The 18,385-nt window shown below is 44.0% G+C and overlaps 1 protein-coding gene across 5 annotated transcripts in view; it reads right to left on the reverse strand.

Moving 5' to 3' along the window:
• Nucleotides 1-18,146, reverse strand: part of uso1 (USO1 vesicle transport factor) — a 73,261-nt gene extending 55,115 nt beyond the window's left edge. For 4 of the 5 annotated variants that reach the window (XM_059647315.1, XM_059647244.1, XM_059647280.1 and 1 more), the window contains exons 1-3: nucleotides 18,014-18,146; nucleotides 5,105-5,191; nucleotides 4,035-4,099 (exon numbers count right to left, since the gene is read on the reverse strand). In XM_059647315.1, the coding sequence (XP_059503298.1) occupies nucleotides 4,035-4,099; nucleotides 5,105-5,191; nucleotides 18,014-18,079 (218 nt within the window). In that variant the 5' untranslated portion in view covers nucleotides 18,080-18,146. The remainder of the gene's footprint in view (nucleotides 1-4,034; nucleotides 4,100-5,104; nucleotides 5,192-18,013) is intronic. The other variant, XM_059647335.1, reaches the window with a different exon arrangement.
• Between the last annotated feature and the right edge of the window lie 239 nt (nucleotides 18,147-18,385).

Consider the following 18,385-nt stretch of genomic DNA (forward strand, 5'->3'; position numbering starts at 1 on the left):
GGCTTTAGTAAGGCCTTTGACAAAGTTCCTCTCCGTAGAGTGATACAAAAGGTGAAGTCACATGAGATCTGCAGTGAGCTGATATATATTTGATTTGAAGGAGAACGTAGGTGGACTGATTACTAAGTTTGCAAAACCTGTGGATAGTGAGGAGTATTACCAGAGGATACAGCAGGATATAGACAGGCTGGAGACTCGGGCAGAGAAGTGGCAGATGGAGTTTAATCTGGACAAATGCAAGAAGATGCATTTTGGAAGATTAATGCAGGACTAAAGTATACAGTAAGTGGCAGAACCCTTAATAGCATCAACATACAGAGGGATCTAGGCATACAAATACATAGTTCCCTGAAAGTGGCGGCACAAGGTGGTCAAGGCAGCAAATGGCATGCTTGCCCTCATCAGTTTAAGAGTACACAAATTGGCAAGTCATGTTGCAACTGTACAGAACTTTAGTTAGGTCACATTTTGAATATTATGTACAGTTCTGTTCGCCACATTGCCAGAAGAACATGAAGACTTTGGAGAGATGGCTTTCCAGGATGTTGCCTGGTTCGGAAGGTATTAGCTATGAAGAGAAATGGGGAAACTTAGTTTGTTTTCAAACTAAGTTCAGAGGCTGAGGAGCAACCCGTTCAAAGTTTACAAAATTATGACAAGCACAGAACATCAAAGTCATTTTCCCAGGGTAGAAATGTCAATTACTAGGGGACATGGGTTTAAGGTAAAAGGAGAAAAGTTTAAAGGAGATGTGAGAGACAAGTTTTTTTTTTAAAAACAGAGGGTGGTTGAGTGTTTGGAATACACTGTCAGTGGAGGCAGATACAATGGCAATATTTAACAGGCATCATGACGGATATATGAACAGGCGCAGAATAAAGGCAAAAGGTTTTTAGATTAGAAAAGCATGTGATAGTGCAGTCATGATGGGACAAAGGGTCTATTCCTGTGCTGCATTTCTCTTTGTTCTTTGTTCCAATGCAACCATGTGATTATCACCGAGTTTAAAACAACAAGGCTTATTTTTCGCACATAGTAGTTCGTTTGCGGAATTAACTTCCAGAGAAAGTGGTAGACGCAGGTGCAGTTACATGACTTAAAAATATTTGGACAGGTACATGAATAGGAAAGGTTTAGATAGAAATGGGTCAAATACAAACAAATGGGACCTGGTTAGCGGGAAACTTGGTCAACATGGACAGGTCAAACCGAAGGGTGTTTCCCAACTGCATGACTCGGGCAAACCCAAATCAGTACATACCAAATTTGTCCGAAAATTTGCTTCCTGTACATTCTGGAAAGATATTATTGTGTGATGTTATTGAGGGTAGTATCTTTAAAAAATGACTTTGCTGGCCCTAATGTCTGACAGCGATCAGTAGTTGTAAGTCTGCAAAAAGCAGCAAGTATTTAGGACTTTGAGAGAGTAATTCCTGCATTTGAAAGACCTTACAGATGCTATCTATTTATCAAGTCACTGCAACAGACCAATTTGCTTCATCTTGAAACAATCTTGAACTAATCAAAACTTTCGGAATGGGCTATTTGACTGTATCCACAAAAAAAAACAGATGTTTTGAAAAGCAAAATTCCTTGTTACTTTCAAAACCAAATATTTCATGTAACTTGCACAATACACTTGTGGCTGATTTTTTTTGTTTGACTTTATAAAACAAAAACTCTAATCAGTTTTCCAGTGTAGTTGAAGCAATTGCTACTTTCTTCTTCCCAAGGTAAAGAATGCAATTGACAGCTATATCTCAAACGTTAAGAAGCTTTGATCAGAACTAATAATAGTTATTTTAAATCAAGTTAACCTAGTGCATTGATAATAAAAGATGAGTTTAGTTCATGAGATATAGCTTACAATTAGAAGCTGTAGTCAAATTACTCTGGAAAACTACATTATAACAGAGCGAAACAGAGCTCTGGGGAGTCATAACTCTGGCCCATTTCCTTGATCAGAGGAGGTTTGTCAACTGTATGGATTATTTTCGAAGGGGACTGCATTTGACAAAGCAGCATGCTATTTCACAATGCGCTGTCTAAACAGGCCACTCGATTGATCAAAGAAACAAACCCAGAATTAATATATTTTTCTTTATTCCTTCCTCAGATATGGATGTCATTGCAAAGGCCAGCATTTTATCCCCAATCTTAGATGTCTTGCTAGGTCATTTCAGAGGGCTATCAAGAGTTGACCATATTACTGCAGATCTGGAGTCACATAGATTAGACTGGCTATGGATGGTAGATTTCCTTCCCTTCATGTTAGTGCACCATGATATAATGTTAAGGTCACCCTTACCGAAGCTAGTTTTATATTTCAGATTCATTCATTGAACTGAAATTCCACCAGCTACCATTGTGGAATTTGCAACCATGTCTCCAGAGCATTTGACAGGGCTTCTCGTTTACTATCCAGTGACATCACCAATACACTAACAGCTTCCCCTTACTCATTAATCTCTCTATGAGATACTTGGACACTACGCACGAGGAAGTATTTAATAACAGACAAAGAAAGGATCACCAACAGCAATGTGAACAGATCTAGAATCAGAATTAGTATTTCTGTACAATTGTATTAGCCTGTGGGAACATGAAACAGAACTGAGCTCAATGGCTGCTCGAGGAGATCAAAGACCGCAGCTAGCTTTTGGGCCTTCGGACACTCAATGAGAAAGGATATTTTCAACACCACAGCAAAAAGAAAGAGACAAAAGTTTAAACCTTAAAATTTCTCCAATATGCTCTCAAGAAGAAGAAAATGCAATTAATTTGGTTTTCATTTCTTAAATTAATGACCTTTGCCCAAGAACATACAATTTTCAGGCACAAGGAAATCATTAAGCACTTTATACTTTAGATTATAAATTAGTAACAGAAGTAGTCAGTGGCTACACTTACATTATGCTGCATTATAAGTTTCAAAAATTCTGAGGGGTTCCACTGATCTAAGGTGGAATTTGATGGCAATGCACACGTATTCATCTGACAGCTATTGGAAACTTCAGGGCTTTAACTTCAGATTTGTTACAGTAATTATGACTAACCATGCATAGCTCATGTTATAGGAGCAAAATTCTGCACGTGCTGGAATCTGTACTGAAAACACCGAATACAGGAGATCGCAGCCAGCCGGGCAGCATCCTTGGAGACCATACAAGCTCACATTTCATGTATAGATGACTCTACATCATGATTTGCTCCTGGGTACTGCTCCTTTACCAACAAAACATGAAGTGCCCAAAAAGGGATCCCAAATGTTATGCTAAGCTCAAAAATCAACAGGATCAAATTCTAAAACTAGACAGCAATGGGTTCCACAACAGATCCCTGCAGCATCAATTGGCAAACCAATTATGCCACAACAGATTCCATCCTTCAAATCCCAATCTATGTAGAATAGTAAATTGAAAGCAGAACATGTTTTAAAGACTCAGTAAGCATCTTTAAGATATCATGTTTTAAAATAAACATTTGACTAGTTAGCATGACTGAAATCAGAAAAAGGAAGCATTCTTGCAAGACAAACCTAAATTTAACATGAGATAATGGGAACTGCAGATGCTGGAGAATTCCAAGATAATAAAATGTGAGGCTGGATGAACACAGCAGGCCAAGCAGCATCTCAGGAGCACAAAAGCTGACGTTTCGGGCCTAGACCCTTCAGAGAGCTCTCTGATGAAGGGTCTAGGCCCGAAACGTCAGCTTTTGTGCTCCTGAGATGCTGCTTGGCCTGCTGTGTTCATCCAGCCTCACATTTTATTATCTCTAAATTTAACATGATCTCTATTTAATGCAGCAATGTCATCCCTTCATTCTTAAGTTTGTTTAGAAGCATGAGAATAACCCTCAATCTCTTTCCAATTCCAATCTATAAGTTAGATGAATTTAAATGATTTTAATTACCTTAAAAACAGATATAAAGATCAATTTCTGGATGCACACCATCCCCAAAAATAGTTGTTACAAGGCAAAAACTTTCACCTATTTCCAAGAGCCTTTATCATATACATGAACACACTTACCGATCTGTCTGCAGCACATTAACAAGGTGTTCCATGGCCTGACTGCCCACTTCAAGACGATATTTCTAAACAAAATAAAAAGCATTTTTGAGGTCTGAGAAAAACACTCGTCATATCCTCCTCCAGATGGTCAGGTATTGGCTTGGAGAATATTTTCAAAATAACTATTGGGAACAAAGAGACCATATATTCCTTGGAAAGTAACAATATAAACAGGATGGAGGGCACTAAGATACTGAGTTAAATATCATCAAAAGCAGCAGCACTTTAACAAAGCCACAAAATAAAAAGCACTGTAGGTCATTTACAAAAGAACAGAATGCAAAGCACGTTGCACTTATGAAGAACCTTGATAGACCATATTTCAGTACTGTGCGTCATCGCAGTTCTTACATGACAACAGCATGTAAAGCTTTTTGGAGAAAATGTAAAAAAATATTTGCAAGGGTGACACAAGAATGAGGAAGTATAACTATCAAATAACATTGATCAGACTGGGGCTCTTTCCTCTAGAAAAGCAGCAAAGCAGTGACTTGTGAGAGGTCTTTAAAATTATGAGGGGTTTGATAGATGGCATAGAGAATTGTGGAGCCTAAAACTACATGTTGTACATAGAAGAAAGTTACTAATAACTCCTCTCACTTCAGCTGTGACAACACAACTGACCAACATCAGTATTCTCCCACATTTTTACGGGCAACATGCCCTAAATGAAGCAGATGCTAGTCTTATAGGGAATTCAGCAGAAATTTCTTTACTAAGAGTGATAACAATGTGGAACTTGCTTCCACATGGATTAGTTTGGCAAAGCTCCAAGATTGATCCTCATTTCCCCTTTCTCCTGCCAAGATACTTCGAAAACATTAATTATGCCAGTTTTATTCAAAACTAGATAAAAATCAATAGGCGAATGAGGTATATTCATTAAAATGGCAAACAGCACAACCAACTCCTAATGAAAGCTAGCAGTTAACCACATGGGTATCAAGCCATACTCCAGCTTGTAAAAAAATATATATATTCAAACAAACTAGACTGGAAATTGAATAACTGCAGAATTAAGGACGCACCTTGGACAATGCTTTGAGTGCACGAACTGCATCTCTGCGATCCTCCAGTAGTGTTGAAGAGGCAACTCGGTCACATAGCTTCTGAACCTGTTCCAGAAAATGAAAGGATAAAAATTAAAATTAAAAAAAAGCATTTTAGTTTAACTACCCAAAACGTGTGAACTGATGGCCCCCACCAGAATCAAACTGAGATTAATCTTCAATTTCTTCATCTTGACTGGTTATCGCATAAGGCAGTCATTTGGCTTATGTCATCTGTGCTGAAGCAATTCACCAAGTGCCATCCCTTCCTTTTCCCAATGACTCAGAATGCTGTCCCGGCAGATAATGATCCAACTCTCAAACCTCCTTTCAACTTGTCTCCAATGCATTCCCGAGAACTCCATTCCAGATACTAAGCCACTCATGAAGGAAAAAAAAAAGGCATTTCCTCATATCGCTTTTGCAAAATTATTTTAACATCTGTGCTCGCTCAATTCTTGATCTTTTCACCAATAGGAAATTTTTGCCCATGTCCAGGAATCCCAAGATTTTCTTGCATCAAGTAATCCCATCTCCACTTTTTTCACTCCCCCACCAGTACAGAACAGTTCTAACTTTACCAATCTGTGAATGAAAATCCTTGCTCTTAGAACAATTCTTGTGAAGCTTTTCTGCACTCTCCCTTCCCATCCTCCTTGAAGTCCATTGCCCAGAATGAACTACAACATTCCAGAGGTGGCTGAAAAGAGTCAGTCGGGATCATGTCCTTGAATGTTAAAGTAGGGCTTGAACTGGCTCAGGCTAACAGTACTTTTAATTAACCAAAGCTGACAGTTGCTGAAGACTTACAATCAGACTGCAAAGAAACAAATTATTTGATCCTTCATGTCCATGTCATTTTATTTTTGTTATTTATGACTTACAATGGTTCTGTGTGTGAAATTAATCTGAACATTTTTGGAAATTTCTTACTTTAAAAATTGAAACCTCAGAATGCTGGCAACATCAATATTAATGTGTCTAACTTGTATAACTGGAATACTCAGCAATTTTACTTGAAAGCAAGTGTGTTTGCCACAATTTCTGTTCCTTCAAAACCTTTTAAATTCCTGACTTTTAGAATTCTAGATATTCTACATCTGGCAATACACTGAGGCAGAACAATTTAATCATCTCACAGTAGAAGGAGCTCCCAAGTAACAGCAATCATTACATGGCCAAATTTCACATTCAATTTGAAGGAGAGGGGTGGGACTAAGAGGAATGATTCAGACTTAAATAAAAGGAAACTTAGCAAGTTAAACTCATTTCAAATAGAAAGGAAAAATGTACAACGCTGCAAAGACCAATGGCAGATCAGAAATTTGCACAAATAGAAATGTTTTAGTGAGAAATTGGGAGTATGACATCTAGTATATCTATGATATCTAGAGTAAGTGATCTGCAAACAAAAAAATACAGTAACAGTTTCCACAGATATTTCCGAAGAGATTAATTTACCATTGGCCCTCGTATGTCTGGAGAACTATTAGTGGAAAAATAAGGCAGTGATAGATGAATTGAAGAGATTTTGCATATACTTTTACTGTAGAGGATACCAATACCATCCTGAAGTAATTAAAAATCACCAGGTAAAAAGGATGGAGAATCTGAAAACAATTACATCCATCAGGGAAAGGTATGAAAAAAAACCATTAAAATGAAAAGGTGACAAGTCCCCAGGTTCTGATGAACTTCAAATTCTGCTTTATTAAAAAAAAAGTGCTTCGATTGTTTTTTCCAAAATTCCATAGATTCTAGAAAAGTCCCAGATTGGAAAATAGCTCATGTAACTGCTCTATTCATGGAATGTGGGAGATAAAAATCAGAAAAAACACTTTAGGCTAGTGAATATAATATTTGTCATTAGCAATCTAATATTAAACTAACATAGACACAGATGACAGGAAGAGGAGGCCATTCAGCCCCTCAAGCCTGCTCCGCCATTATGATCATGACTGATGGTCCAACTCAATAGCCTAATCCTGCTTTCTCCCCATAACTTTGATCCCATTCACCCCAAGTGCTCCATGTAGTCATCTCTTGAATACATTCAATGTTTTGGCATCAACTGCTTCCTGTGGTAGTAAGTTCTACAGGCTCACTTGTCTTTGGGTGAAGAAATGTCTCTTCATCTCCATCCTAAATGGTCTATCCATCCCGAAACCTCAGTGCGACTACTGGTCCTGGACACACCCACCATCAGGAATTTCCTCACTGCATCTATCCTGTCTAGTCCTGTTAGAATTTTATAAGTCTCTATGAGAATCCCCCTCATTTGTGTGAACTCCAGCAATGACAAATCTAACCGGGTCAATCTCTCCTCACACATCAGACCCACCATTCCCGGAATCAGCCTGGTAAATCTTCACTGCACTCCCTCAAGAGCAACAGCATCCTTCCTCAGAAAAGGAGGGTAAAACTCCACACAATGTTCTAGGTGTGGCCTCACCAAGGCCCTGTACAACTGCAACAATACATCCCTGCTCCTGTACGCGAAACCTCTTGCAATGAAGGCCACCATACCATTCACCTGCATGCTTACCTTCAGTGACTCGTACACAAGGACACCCAGGTCCCACTGCACACTCCCCTCTCCCAATTTACAGCCATTCAGGTAGTAATCTGCCTTCTTGTTTTTGCTTCCAAAGTGAATAATCTCACATTTATCCAAATTATACTGCATCTGCCATTGATTTACTCACTCACCCAACTTGTCCAGATCATCCTGAAGGATCTCTGCATCCTCATCACAGTTCAACACATGCCCCCTACCCACCCAACTTGATATCATCTGCAAATATGGAGATGTTACATTTTGTTCCCTCATCCAAATCATTAAAATATATTGTGAACAGTTGGGTCCTAGCACCGATCCCTGTGTACCCCACTAGTTATTGTCTGTCAATTTGAAAAGGACCCATTGATTCTCCCCTTTGTTTCCTCTCTGCCAACCAGTTTTCTATCCATCTCAATACACTTCCCTCTATCCCATGCACTTTAATCTTGCACAATAATCTGTTATGAGAGACTCTAAAACACTTCCAAATACAAGTCCAAATATACCACATCAGCTGGCTCCCCCTTGTTAAGTGTACTAGTTACATCTTCATAGAATTTTAACAGATTTGTCAAGCATGGATTTCCCCTTCATAAATCCATGCTGACTCTGTCTGATCCTACCACTGCTTTCTCAATGCTCTACGTCTTGGTGGGCATTTAGAAAATCTCGATGCAATCAGGCATGGTTTTATAGGAAGGAAATGGTGCTTGATTAATTTGAAGAGTGTTTTTGAAAAAGTAACAAGCAATATGGATAAAGGGAACCCACTGATGTTATGTACTCGAAGATCTGCAGCTTGAATTTTACAGTGCCACAAAAATATTGCTTGAAATAAGAGCTTGTAGTGTGGGAAAACAACTGATTAGAATGCATAGAGGATTGGTTAGCTAATGAAAACTGAGTTGGTATAAATGGGTGCCTATTAAGTTATCAAGCTGCTGGAGACCTCTATCAGAAATTTTAAAAAATAATTTAATTCAATTTATAAATTTGGGCAGCACGCTGGCCCAGTGATTAACAATGCTGACTCAAAACAACAGGGATCGAGGTTCAATTACAGCTTCAGTTGCTCTAAGTTAAGTTTGCACATTCTCCTTTCATCCATGTGGGGTTCTGCTCGGTGCTCCAGTTTCCCCCCTCAGTCTGAAAATGTGCAGATTAGGGTGGGTTAACTATGCTGAATTGCCCACACTATCTAGGGTGGCGTAGGCTAGATGGGTTAGTAGTGGAAAACGCAGGATTATGACGATATCATGGTGGGCTGGGTCTAGGTGGAATTTTCTTCAGATAGTTAGTGCAGACTTGATGGGCTCAATGACCTCTTTCTGCATTGCAGGGATCTATAAGACAAGGGCCAGCCAATGCAAGTCAACATATATTTGTGAAGCAGATTGTACCTGATTAACGGAAACAGAAGTTGTTGAAAAAGCTCAGCAGTTCTGGCAGCCTCTGAAAATCAGTTAATGTTTTGGGTCCAGTGGCCCTTTCTCAGCTGTCTGACTTTTGTTTCTCATTTACAGCTTCCGTAATTCCTTTGGTTTATTATTTTGCACCTGATTAACTTTAGTGCATTTTTTTGGAATGTATTCAACAAAGTGTGATACAGGAAGCTTGATATGAAAGACAGACCAGGGAATTATAAGGAAGTGGTAGAATTGGTGGAGAACTGGTTGAACGATAGTAAGCAGAGAATGGCAGTACATGGAATTTTTCAGATTGTGAAGGTAATTTACCTTGACATATGCAAGGAATCAATTTTTAAATCCTTTTGTTTGCAACTGACAAACTCAGGTGTAAAGGCCAGCGTTCAAAATAAGCAGGTAACATAATAACCTGACAAAGTAGCAGATCAGGATGAGGATATTTGGAGATTTGGGTGTGTCATACACATGAAAAAGATTTGCATTTATATAAGCACTTCTAACAACCACTGGATGTCCCAATATGTTTTGCAGTCAATGAAGTATTTTTTGAAATGTCGCCATTGTAGGAGACACAGCAATAAATCTGTACTCAGAAGACTCGTAGGAACAGAATTGCCGTCGAGACATTAACCGCCTCAACCTCTCCACCACTCTTGCCCACTCCAACCTCTCCCCTGCAGAATGGGCAGCCCTCCGCTCCAACCCCAACCTCACCATCAGACCCGCAGACAAGGGTGGCGCAGTGGTAGTATGGCGCACTGACCTCTACATCGCCAAGGCCTAACGCCAACTCTCCGACACCACCTCCTACCGACCCTCGATCATGACCCCACCCCTGAGCACCAAACCATCATCTCCAACACCATTCATGACCTCATCACCTCAGGGGACCTCCCACACACAGCCTCCAACCTCACTGTTCCCCAACCCCGCACGGCCCGTTTCTATCTCCTTCCCAAAATTCACAAACCTGCCTGCCCTGGTCGACCCATCGTCTCAGCCTGCTCCTGCCCCACCGAACTCATCTTCACCTATCTGGACTCCATTTTCCCCCCTTTGGTCCAGGAACTCCCTACCTACATCCGTGACACCACCCACGCCCTCCACCTCCTCCAGGACTTCCAATTCCCTGGCCCCCAACACCTCATTTTCACCATGGACATCCAGTTCCTATACACCTGTATTCCGCATGCAGATGGCCTCAAGGCCCTCCGCTTCTTCCTGTCCCGCAGGCCCGACCAGTCCCCCTCCACTGACACCCTCATCCGCCTAGCCAAACTCGCCCTCACCCTCAACAACTTCTCTTTCGATTCCTCCGACTTCCTACAGACTAAGGGGGTGGCCATGGGCATTCACATGGGCCCCAGCTATGCCTGCCTCTTTGTAGGTTACGTGGAACAGTCCCTCTTCTGCACCCACACAGGCCCCAAACCCCACCTCTTCCTCCGTTACATTGATGACTGTATCGGCGCCGCCTCTTGCTCCCCAGAGGAGCTCGAACAGTTCATCCACTTCACCAACACCTTCCACCCCAACCTTCAGTTCACCTGGGCCATCTCCAGCACATCCCTCACCTTCCTGGACCTCTCAGTCTCCATCTCAGGCAACCAGCTTGTAACTGATGCCCCTTTCAAGCTCACCGACTCCCACAGCTACCTAGAATACACCTTCTCCCACCCACCCTCCTGCAAAAATTCCATCCCCATTCCCAATTCCTCCGCCGCATCTGCTCCCACAATGAGGTATTCCACTCCCGCACATCCCAGATGTCCAAGTTCTTCCAGGACCGCAACTTTCCCCCCACATTGGTCAAGAACGCCCTTGACCGCGTCTCCCGCATTTCCCGCAACACATCCCTCAAACCCCGCCCCCGCCACAACCGCCCAAAGAGGATCCCCCTCATTCTCACACACCACCCCACCAACCTCCGGATACAATGCATCATCCTCCGACACTTCCGCCAACTACAATCCGACCCCACCACCCAAGACATTTTTCCATCCCCACCCCTGTCTGCTTTCCGGAGAGGCCACTCTCTCCGTAACTCCCTCGTTCGCTCCACACTGCCCTCCAACCCCACCACACCCGGCACCTTCCCCTGCAACCACAGGAAGTGCTACACTTGCCCCCACACCTCCTCCCTCACCCCTATCCCAGGCCCCAAGATGACTCCACATTAAGCAGAGGTTCACCTGCACATCTGCCAATGTGGTATACTGCATCTACTGTACCCGGTGTGGCTTCCTCTACGTTGGGAAAACCAAGCGGAGGCTTGGGGACCGCTTTGCAGAACACCTCCGCTCGGGTCGCAATAAACAACTGCACCTCCCAATCGCAAACCATTTCCACTCCCCCTCCCATTCTTTAGATGACACGTCCATCATGGGCCTCCTGCAGTGCCACAATGATGCCACCCGAAGGTTGCAGGAATAGCAACTCATATTCTGCTTGGGAACCCTGCAGCCCAATGGTATCAATGTGGACTTCGCCAGCTTCAACATCTCCCCTTCTCCCAACGCATCCGAAAACCAGCCCAGTTCGTCCCCTCCCCCCACTGCACCACACAACCAGCCCAGCTCTTCCCCTCCATCCACAGCATCCCAAAACCAGTCCAACCTGTCTCTGCCTTCCTAACTTGTTCTTCCTCTCACCCATCCCTTCCTCCCACCCGAAGCTGCACCTCCATCTCCTACCTACTAACCTCATCCCACCTCCTTGACCTGTCCGTCTTCCCTGGACTGACCTATCCCCTCCCTGCCTATACTCTCCTCTCCACCTATCTTCTTTTCTCTCCATCTTCGGTCCGCCTCCCCCTCTCTCCCTATTTATTCCAGAACACTCACCCCATCGCCCTCTCTGAAGAAGGGTCTAGGCCCGAAATGTCAGCTTTTGAGCTCCTGAGATGCTGCTGGGCCTGCTGTGTTCATCCAGCCTCACATTTCATTATCTTGGATTCTCCAGCATCTGCAGTTCCCATTATCACTAAGTTACGTGCAAACATTTTTTTTTGCGACGTAGAGAGAGAGATAAATTTTGGGCAGGAGATAAATCCTATCCTCCTCTTGTAAATAATATCATGAGATCTTTTATATCCTCTAGACAGGAAGAGGGGGCCTCCATTTAAGATCTCATCTGATGCAGCACCTCTCAGTACTGCACTAAAAGTCAATCTTGATTTCAACAACTAAATTAGAACTTAAACCCAGAACTTTGTGATCCAGAGGCAAGTTATTAACAGATGCCTGGTACACAGCTGACGAGGAGCATCAAAGGTAGAATTTAATGCAGAGGAGTAAAGAGTGCAGTCTGTGAAGGTATAATACTGAAGCCTTGTGGTTTGTCATAAATATCATAATTTTGACACAGACTAAGCAGAAAGACCTTGGTGTCAAAAATACAGAAATCTTCAAAGGTTGTTAATACGATCTAATCTAATAGATGATTGAAGATCAAGCAAATAGATCATATTTTAACATAAAAAAAGTTTAGGCATAGACGAAGTACTTTGGATAATTCTGGACATCTCCCCAGGAAAGGATAAGAAGGATGTCAGTAAACCCGCGAGGCAAGTGCTGATCCCTACGGCAAACCGCTCAGTGTCATGGAATCTTCCAGCATGGAAACAGACCCTTCGAATCAATCAATCTGAAGGGTTTGAGTTATAGGGAGTGGCTGAAGAGGCTGGGTCTTTTTTCCTTGGACCGTTCAAGCTTTGGAGGCTGAAGGGCTACCTTAAAGTGGTTAATAAAATCATGATGGGCATGGATTTAAAAGGGACCTAAGGGGCAACTTTTTTTTTTAAACGCAGGAGATGGTGTGTTTATGAAGTGAGCTGCCAACGGAAGTGGTGGAAGCTGGTACAATTACATTTAAAATGTATCTTGATGGATGTGTGAAAAGGAAGGCTTGAGATGGATACGAGCCAAATGCTGGCAAATGGGACTACGTCGGATGGAACATGGACCAATTGAATCGTAAGATCTGCTTCCATGCTGTAAGACGCTATGACTCAGTACTGTGACTCAACTATTTACAATCTATATCAATGATTTGGGCAAAGGAACCAAATATATGGTTGTTAAATTTGCTGATAAGGGTAGCTAAGAAAGCAAGTTGTAAACAGGATGCAAAGATGCCTGAAAGGAGACAAACAGTTTCAGTGGAGAATTTTAAAAAAACTGCCAAATGGCATGAAAACATGAACTTGTCATTTTGATATAAAGAATTAAAAAAAGTCCTGTCTTATTTGAAGAAAGACTGCAGAACGTAGGTACCGAATGATTTGGGCATGCTGGTATATACTCAAAGTTAATATGCAAATACAGCAAATGATTAGAAAGATAAATGAAATTCAAAAGGAAGAAATGTCTGGCTGTCATTGAAAACAGTATTAGTGACACCACATCTGGAGTATTGCATACAGTTTCGGCTGCCTTATTAAAGAAGGGACATAAATAAAAGGGCACATAGGTTCAGTCTAATGATTTCTGGACAAGGTGGGTGTTCCCTTACAAGGAAATACTGGACATGTTGGGTGTTCACCAATCAGTTTAAGAGAAATGAAAAGTGACCTTGTTGAACCATAATGAGGTCCAGTGGAGACTTGACAGGGTGGATGTATCTCATTATGGGAGAGGCTAAAACTAAGCAGCAAAAGTTTAAAAATAAAGAGATAAAAATAAGCCCACTTACAACATGAGGAGAATATTCTTTTCTCAAAGGACTGAGAAACTGTGGAACGCTCTTCATTATACAGCAGTGGAGATGAGGGCCCTTGATTATTTTAAAGCAGCACAGAATGACCTCTTCAGTCAGTCAAGAATCTCAAGAGTGTCAGCAGGAGACAAAAAACAGATTGAAAGCACAATCTGATCCGAGAAGATACAGCAGGATCAAGCAACCACATGGCCTACTTTTGTCCTAACTTGTGTGTTTTTACATGCATATTCTAATGAATAAGTACAATCAGTGTTAATCCTGAAAATCTGATGCAGAAATTGTCCTGCAACTTTTAGATGAGAACTGTGGCCAATCAACTGATTTTCCACAGAACTCTGAAATAGGATGATGGAAAGGTAGTAATATCATGGTATGATTAATTCAGAGGCCCAGATTAGTGGTGCAGAGACATGGGTTCAAATCTCGTCGTGGCAGCTGATGCAATTTGAATTCAATAAATAACGCCTGTAGCATAAAGCCAGTCATCCCAGCAGTGGAAATCAGGAGCGATGTAATCAATTGTTGTAAAAAAGAGCCTGAAGTTCACAAATGATGCTGGGAAAGGAAATCTGCCATCCTTACCCAGCCTGGCCTACACAAGACTTCAGAACCACAGCAACACAGTTGGCAGAGTCAGTGACTAGTCAGCATGCATTTAAAGACATTGGTCGAAGAGAAGGGAGATGCAGCAGATTTCTTTTCCCATTCTGAGGTTGGTTGAGGTCTGGAACGCTGGCTGAAAGGGGAGCATAGGCAGAAACCGACAACTCATTTAAATATGTGCCAGGATATGCACCTTAAGTACAGCAACCTGCAAGAATACAACCAAAAACCAGAAATTGGGATTAGGCTGAGAAGTTGGTGAACTAGCCTCAGATGGGCTAACAAGTTAACACAAGTGAAGTTAGGGATGTGTTACAAATGCTGGCCCTGCCAGCAACGCCCACATGAAAGATTAAAACTCAAATGTATTTTCATCAGTGAAGGATTGCAGCAGGCTGATTCATTTCCATTAATAACTAAAGGAAGTGCATTCAGCTAGAATGAAGAACTGCCTACAGGTTAACATGAGGGGAACATATTTAACACCATTCTTAAAAAATAAGAACGGCAATATTTGTAAAAACCTAAGTCTAACTATGCAACACCTGCACCTTGACTGAATATAACTTGAAGTCCGTCACTGACAATCAAAAGTAATGTACCATTTCAGGAAATTGACTTAAATATCAACATATAAGCATTGGCATTTCACTGCAACAGAACAATCTGTCTATGCAACTTCAAAAGTCTTATTTCTGGAAGATCAATGAGGAACTGTTTCAGCTTTAAAAGTCTGAGAATTCTTACTGTTTGCCCATGGATTTATTCAAAACTTTGTTCAGCAGTGTCTTCAAGGTCACATTTCATGAATATTTAAGTGGAAACCAGCTGAATTTTGATATAGTTTTGTCTGCCTGTGCCTCTGTTCCTGTTTTCATCATATAGATATCAACGTATTAAATCCTATATTTACTTCACTGTTTCCTGGATCTTGAAGACTGAAACATGGTTAAAAGATACACAACAGCAGGGAGAGATGGGTATTATTCTGGATGTCCTGGTCATCAATGCTGTTACATCTGATAGAATGGGAGCAGGAGTGCTAGAACCTGCGTGACTTGCAGTAAGGTGTGAAGAATACAAGGAGTGAGGAGAGATATATTCAGGAGACTATGCCAGTTGAACCATCAAAAGGCATTTATTCAGGTTTGAAAGCTGTACACAAAGGGACTCACTGGCTAAGAATATGCGTTGACAGAATTCAGAACCGAAAAAAGTGCATTTCGGCAAGAGATTTTGAGAGGAAGCCAACTCTAAGCATTTAGAAAGAAATTGACTCATTAGCAATAGCCAGCATAGTTGTCTGCAGGGGAGGTCTTTTTCTTGGAGGTGGTGATGAAAATGATCGATGAAGGAAAAGCAGTTGATGCTGTCTACGTGGACTTCAATCAAGCCTTTGACAAGGTCTCTCTTGTTAGACTGGTATAAAAGGTGAAGTATGGTATCAGGGTGAGCTGGGAAGATGGGTACAGAACTGCCTTAGTCACAGGAGACAGTAGTGGTGGAAGGATGCATTTTAGAATGGAAGGTTGTGGCTAATGGTGTTCCACAGGGATCAATGCTGGGGCCTCCGCTGTTCATGGTCTATATAAATGATATGGAGGAAAATGCAGCTAGTCTAACTAGTATTTTTGCAGACAGTACGAAGATTGCTGGGGTAGCAGATAGTGAGGAAGATAGTCAGAGGATACAGCAGGACATAGATCAGTTGGGCAGAAAAGTGGCAGATGGAGTTTAATCCTGAAAAAAATGAGGTGATGCATTTTGGAAGGTGAAGTACAGGTGAAAATTTTATAGTGAGAGGCAGAACCCTTAGAGGTATTGATATGCAGAAGGATCAGGGTATGCAGAGTTTTCTCCCACAGCCCAAGGACGTGCAGGCTAAGTGGATTGGCTGTGCTAAATTACTGTGTTCGGGCATACGTGCATGAGGTGGGTTACAAGGGGATGCGTCTGGGTGGGATGCTCTGAGGGTCAGTGGGGACTTATTGGGCCAAAGGGCCCATTTCCACACGGGATGGATTCTACTATATATCATCACCGAAGGTAGCAGCACAGAAAGATAAGGTAATAAGAGAAGGCCTATGGTATGCTTGCCTTCATTGAAAGGGGCAATGGGTATAAGGATAGGCAAGAGCTGTTGCAGCTTCATAGAACTTTAAGTCAGGCAACATTTGGAATATTGCGTACAGTTTTAGTCACGACACTACCAAAATGAAGTGCATACTTTGGAGAGGGTACAGTCAAGGTCTACCAGGATGATGCCTGGGTTGGGGGCGATTTCAGCTACGAAGAAAGTCTGGACAAATTGGGTTTGTTTTCACGAGAACGCAAGAGGTTGAGGGACTGCTTGATTGAAGTTTAAAAGATCGTGAGTGGCATGGGTAGAGTTCAAAGTATGAGACTGGGCCCCCAGACAGGAATGGTCAATTACAAAGGGAAGTGCAGTGCGCGCTCCCTCAGCGCCGACCCCCCGACAGCGCCGCGCTCCCTCAGCGCCGACCCCCCGACAGCGCCGACCCCCCGACAGCGCCGCGCTCCCTCAGCGCCGACCCCCCGACAGCGCCGCGCTCCCTCAGCGCCGACCCCCCGACAGCGCCGCGCTCCCTCAGCGCCGACCCCCCGACAGCGCCGCGCTCCCTCAGCGCCGACCCCCCGACAGCGCCGCGCTCCCTCAGCGCCGACCCCCCGACAGCGCCGCGCTCCCTCAGCGCCGACCCCCCGACAGCGCCGCGCTCCCTCAGCGCCGACCCTCCGACAGCGCGGCGCTCCCTCAGCGCCGACCCTCCGACAGTGCCCGCTCCAACAGCGCTGACCCTCCGACAGTGCCCGCTCCAACAGCGCTGACCCTCCGACAGTGCCCGCTCCCTCAGCGCTGACCCTCCGACAGTGCCCGCTCCCTCAGCGCCGACCCTCCGACAGCGCCGCGCTCCCTCAGCGCCGACCCTCCGACAGCGCGGCGCTCCCTCAGCGCAGACCCTCCGACAGTGCCCGCTCCCTCAGCGCTGACCCTCCGACAGTGCCCGCTCCAACAGCGCTGACCCTCCGACAGTGCCCGCTCCAACAGCGCTGACCCTCCGACAGTGCCCGCTCCAACAGCGCTGACCCTCCGACAGTGCCCGCTCCAACAGCGCTGACCCTCCGACAGTGCCCGCTCCCTCAGCACTGACCCTCCGACAGTGCCCGCTCCCTCAGCACTGACCCTGTGACAGTGCCCACTCCCTCAGCACTGACCCTGTGACAGTGCCCACTCCCTCAGCACTGACCCTGTGACAGTGCCCACTCCCTCAGCACTGACCCTCCGACAGTGCCCGCCCCCTCAGCACTGACCCTCCGACAGTGCGGCGCTCCCTCAGTGTAGCAGCATGCCTATTATTTGTTTCTGTCCGGAGAACATATCTACCCCGTAGCCCTGTCTTTCCAGGAGAGTTATTCCACGTCAACACACTCTCAGCCGCTCTGACTAATCGAGGCCGAGGCCAGAGGCCTATCCCTCGGTTTTTCGGGCCTGGACGACAAAGCGAAGTGCCGGGCCGCTGTCAGCCGTTTATGAAGCAGTGTTAGGAGGCAGGTACTCACGGTCTCGGCCCCGCTGGGCTGCGGCCCCGCGCTCTGGCCACCCATTACCCCGCGGAGGAAGTTCATGTTGGCCCAACGGTCCCCACCCGAGACAGCGCCGGCCGCCGACACCCGCGCCTGCGCGCCGCCAACACCCAACGGCCGGCCGCCAGGATCTACGCATGCGCACTGCCGCAAACACGGCGTCTTCAGCGGGCATCGCTTAGTACGCCTGCGTGGAAACGTGGCAGCCCCACGTCGCCACAATACAAACACGTCATCACCTTAAAGGGACAGTGCAGCCGTTACTTGCAGCATTTAAAGGGACAGTGCAGCTGCAACATGCAGCGTTTAAAGGGACAGTGCAGCAGGTACCTGCAGCATTTAAAGGGA

Source organism: Stegostoma tigrinum, chromosome 1 (genome assembly GCF_030684315.1).
Source record: "Stegostoma tigrinum isolate sSteTig4 chromosome 1, sSteTig4.hap1, whole genome shotgun sequence".
NCBI lineage: Eukaryota > Metazoa > Chordata > Chondrichthyes > Orectolobiformes > Stegostomatidae > Stegostoma > Stegostoma tigrinum.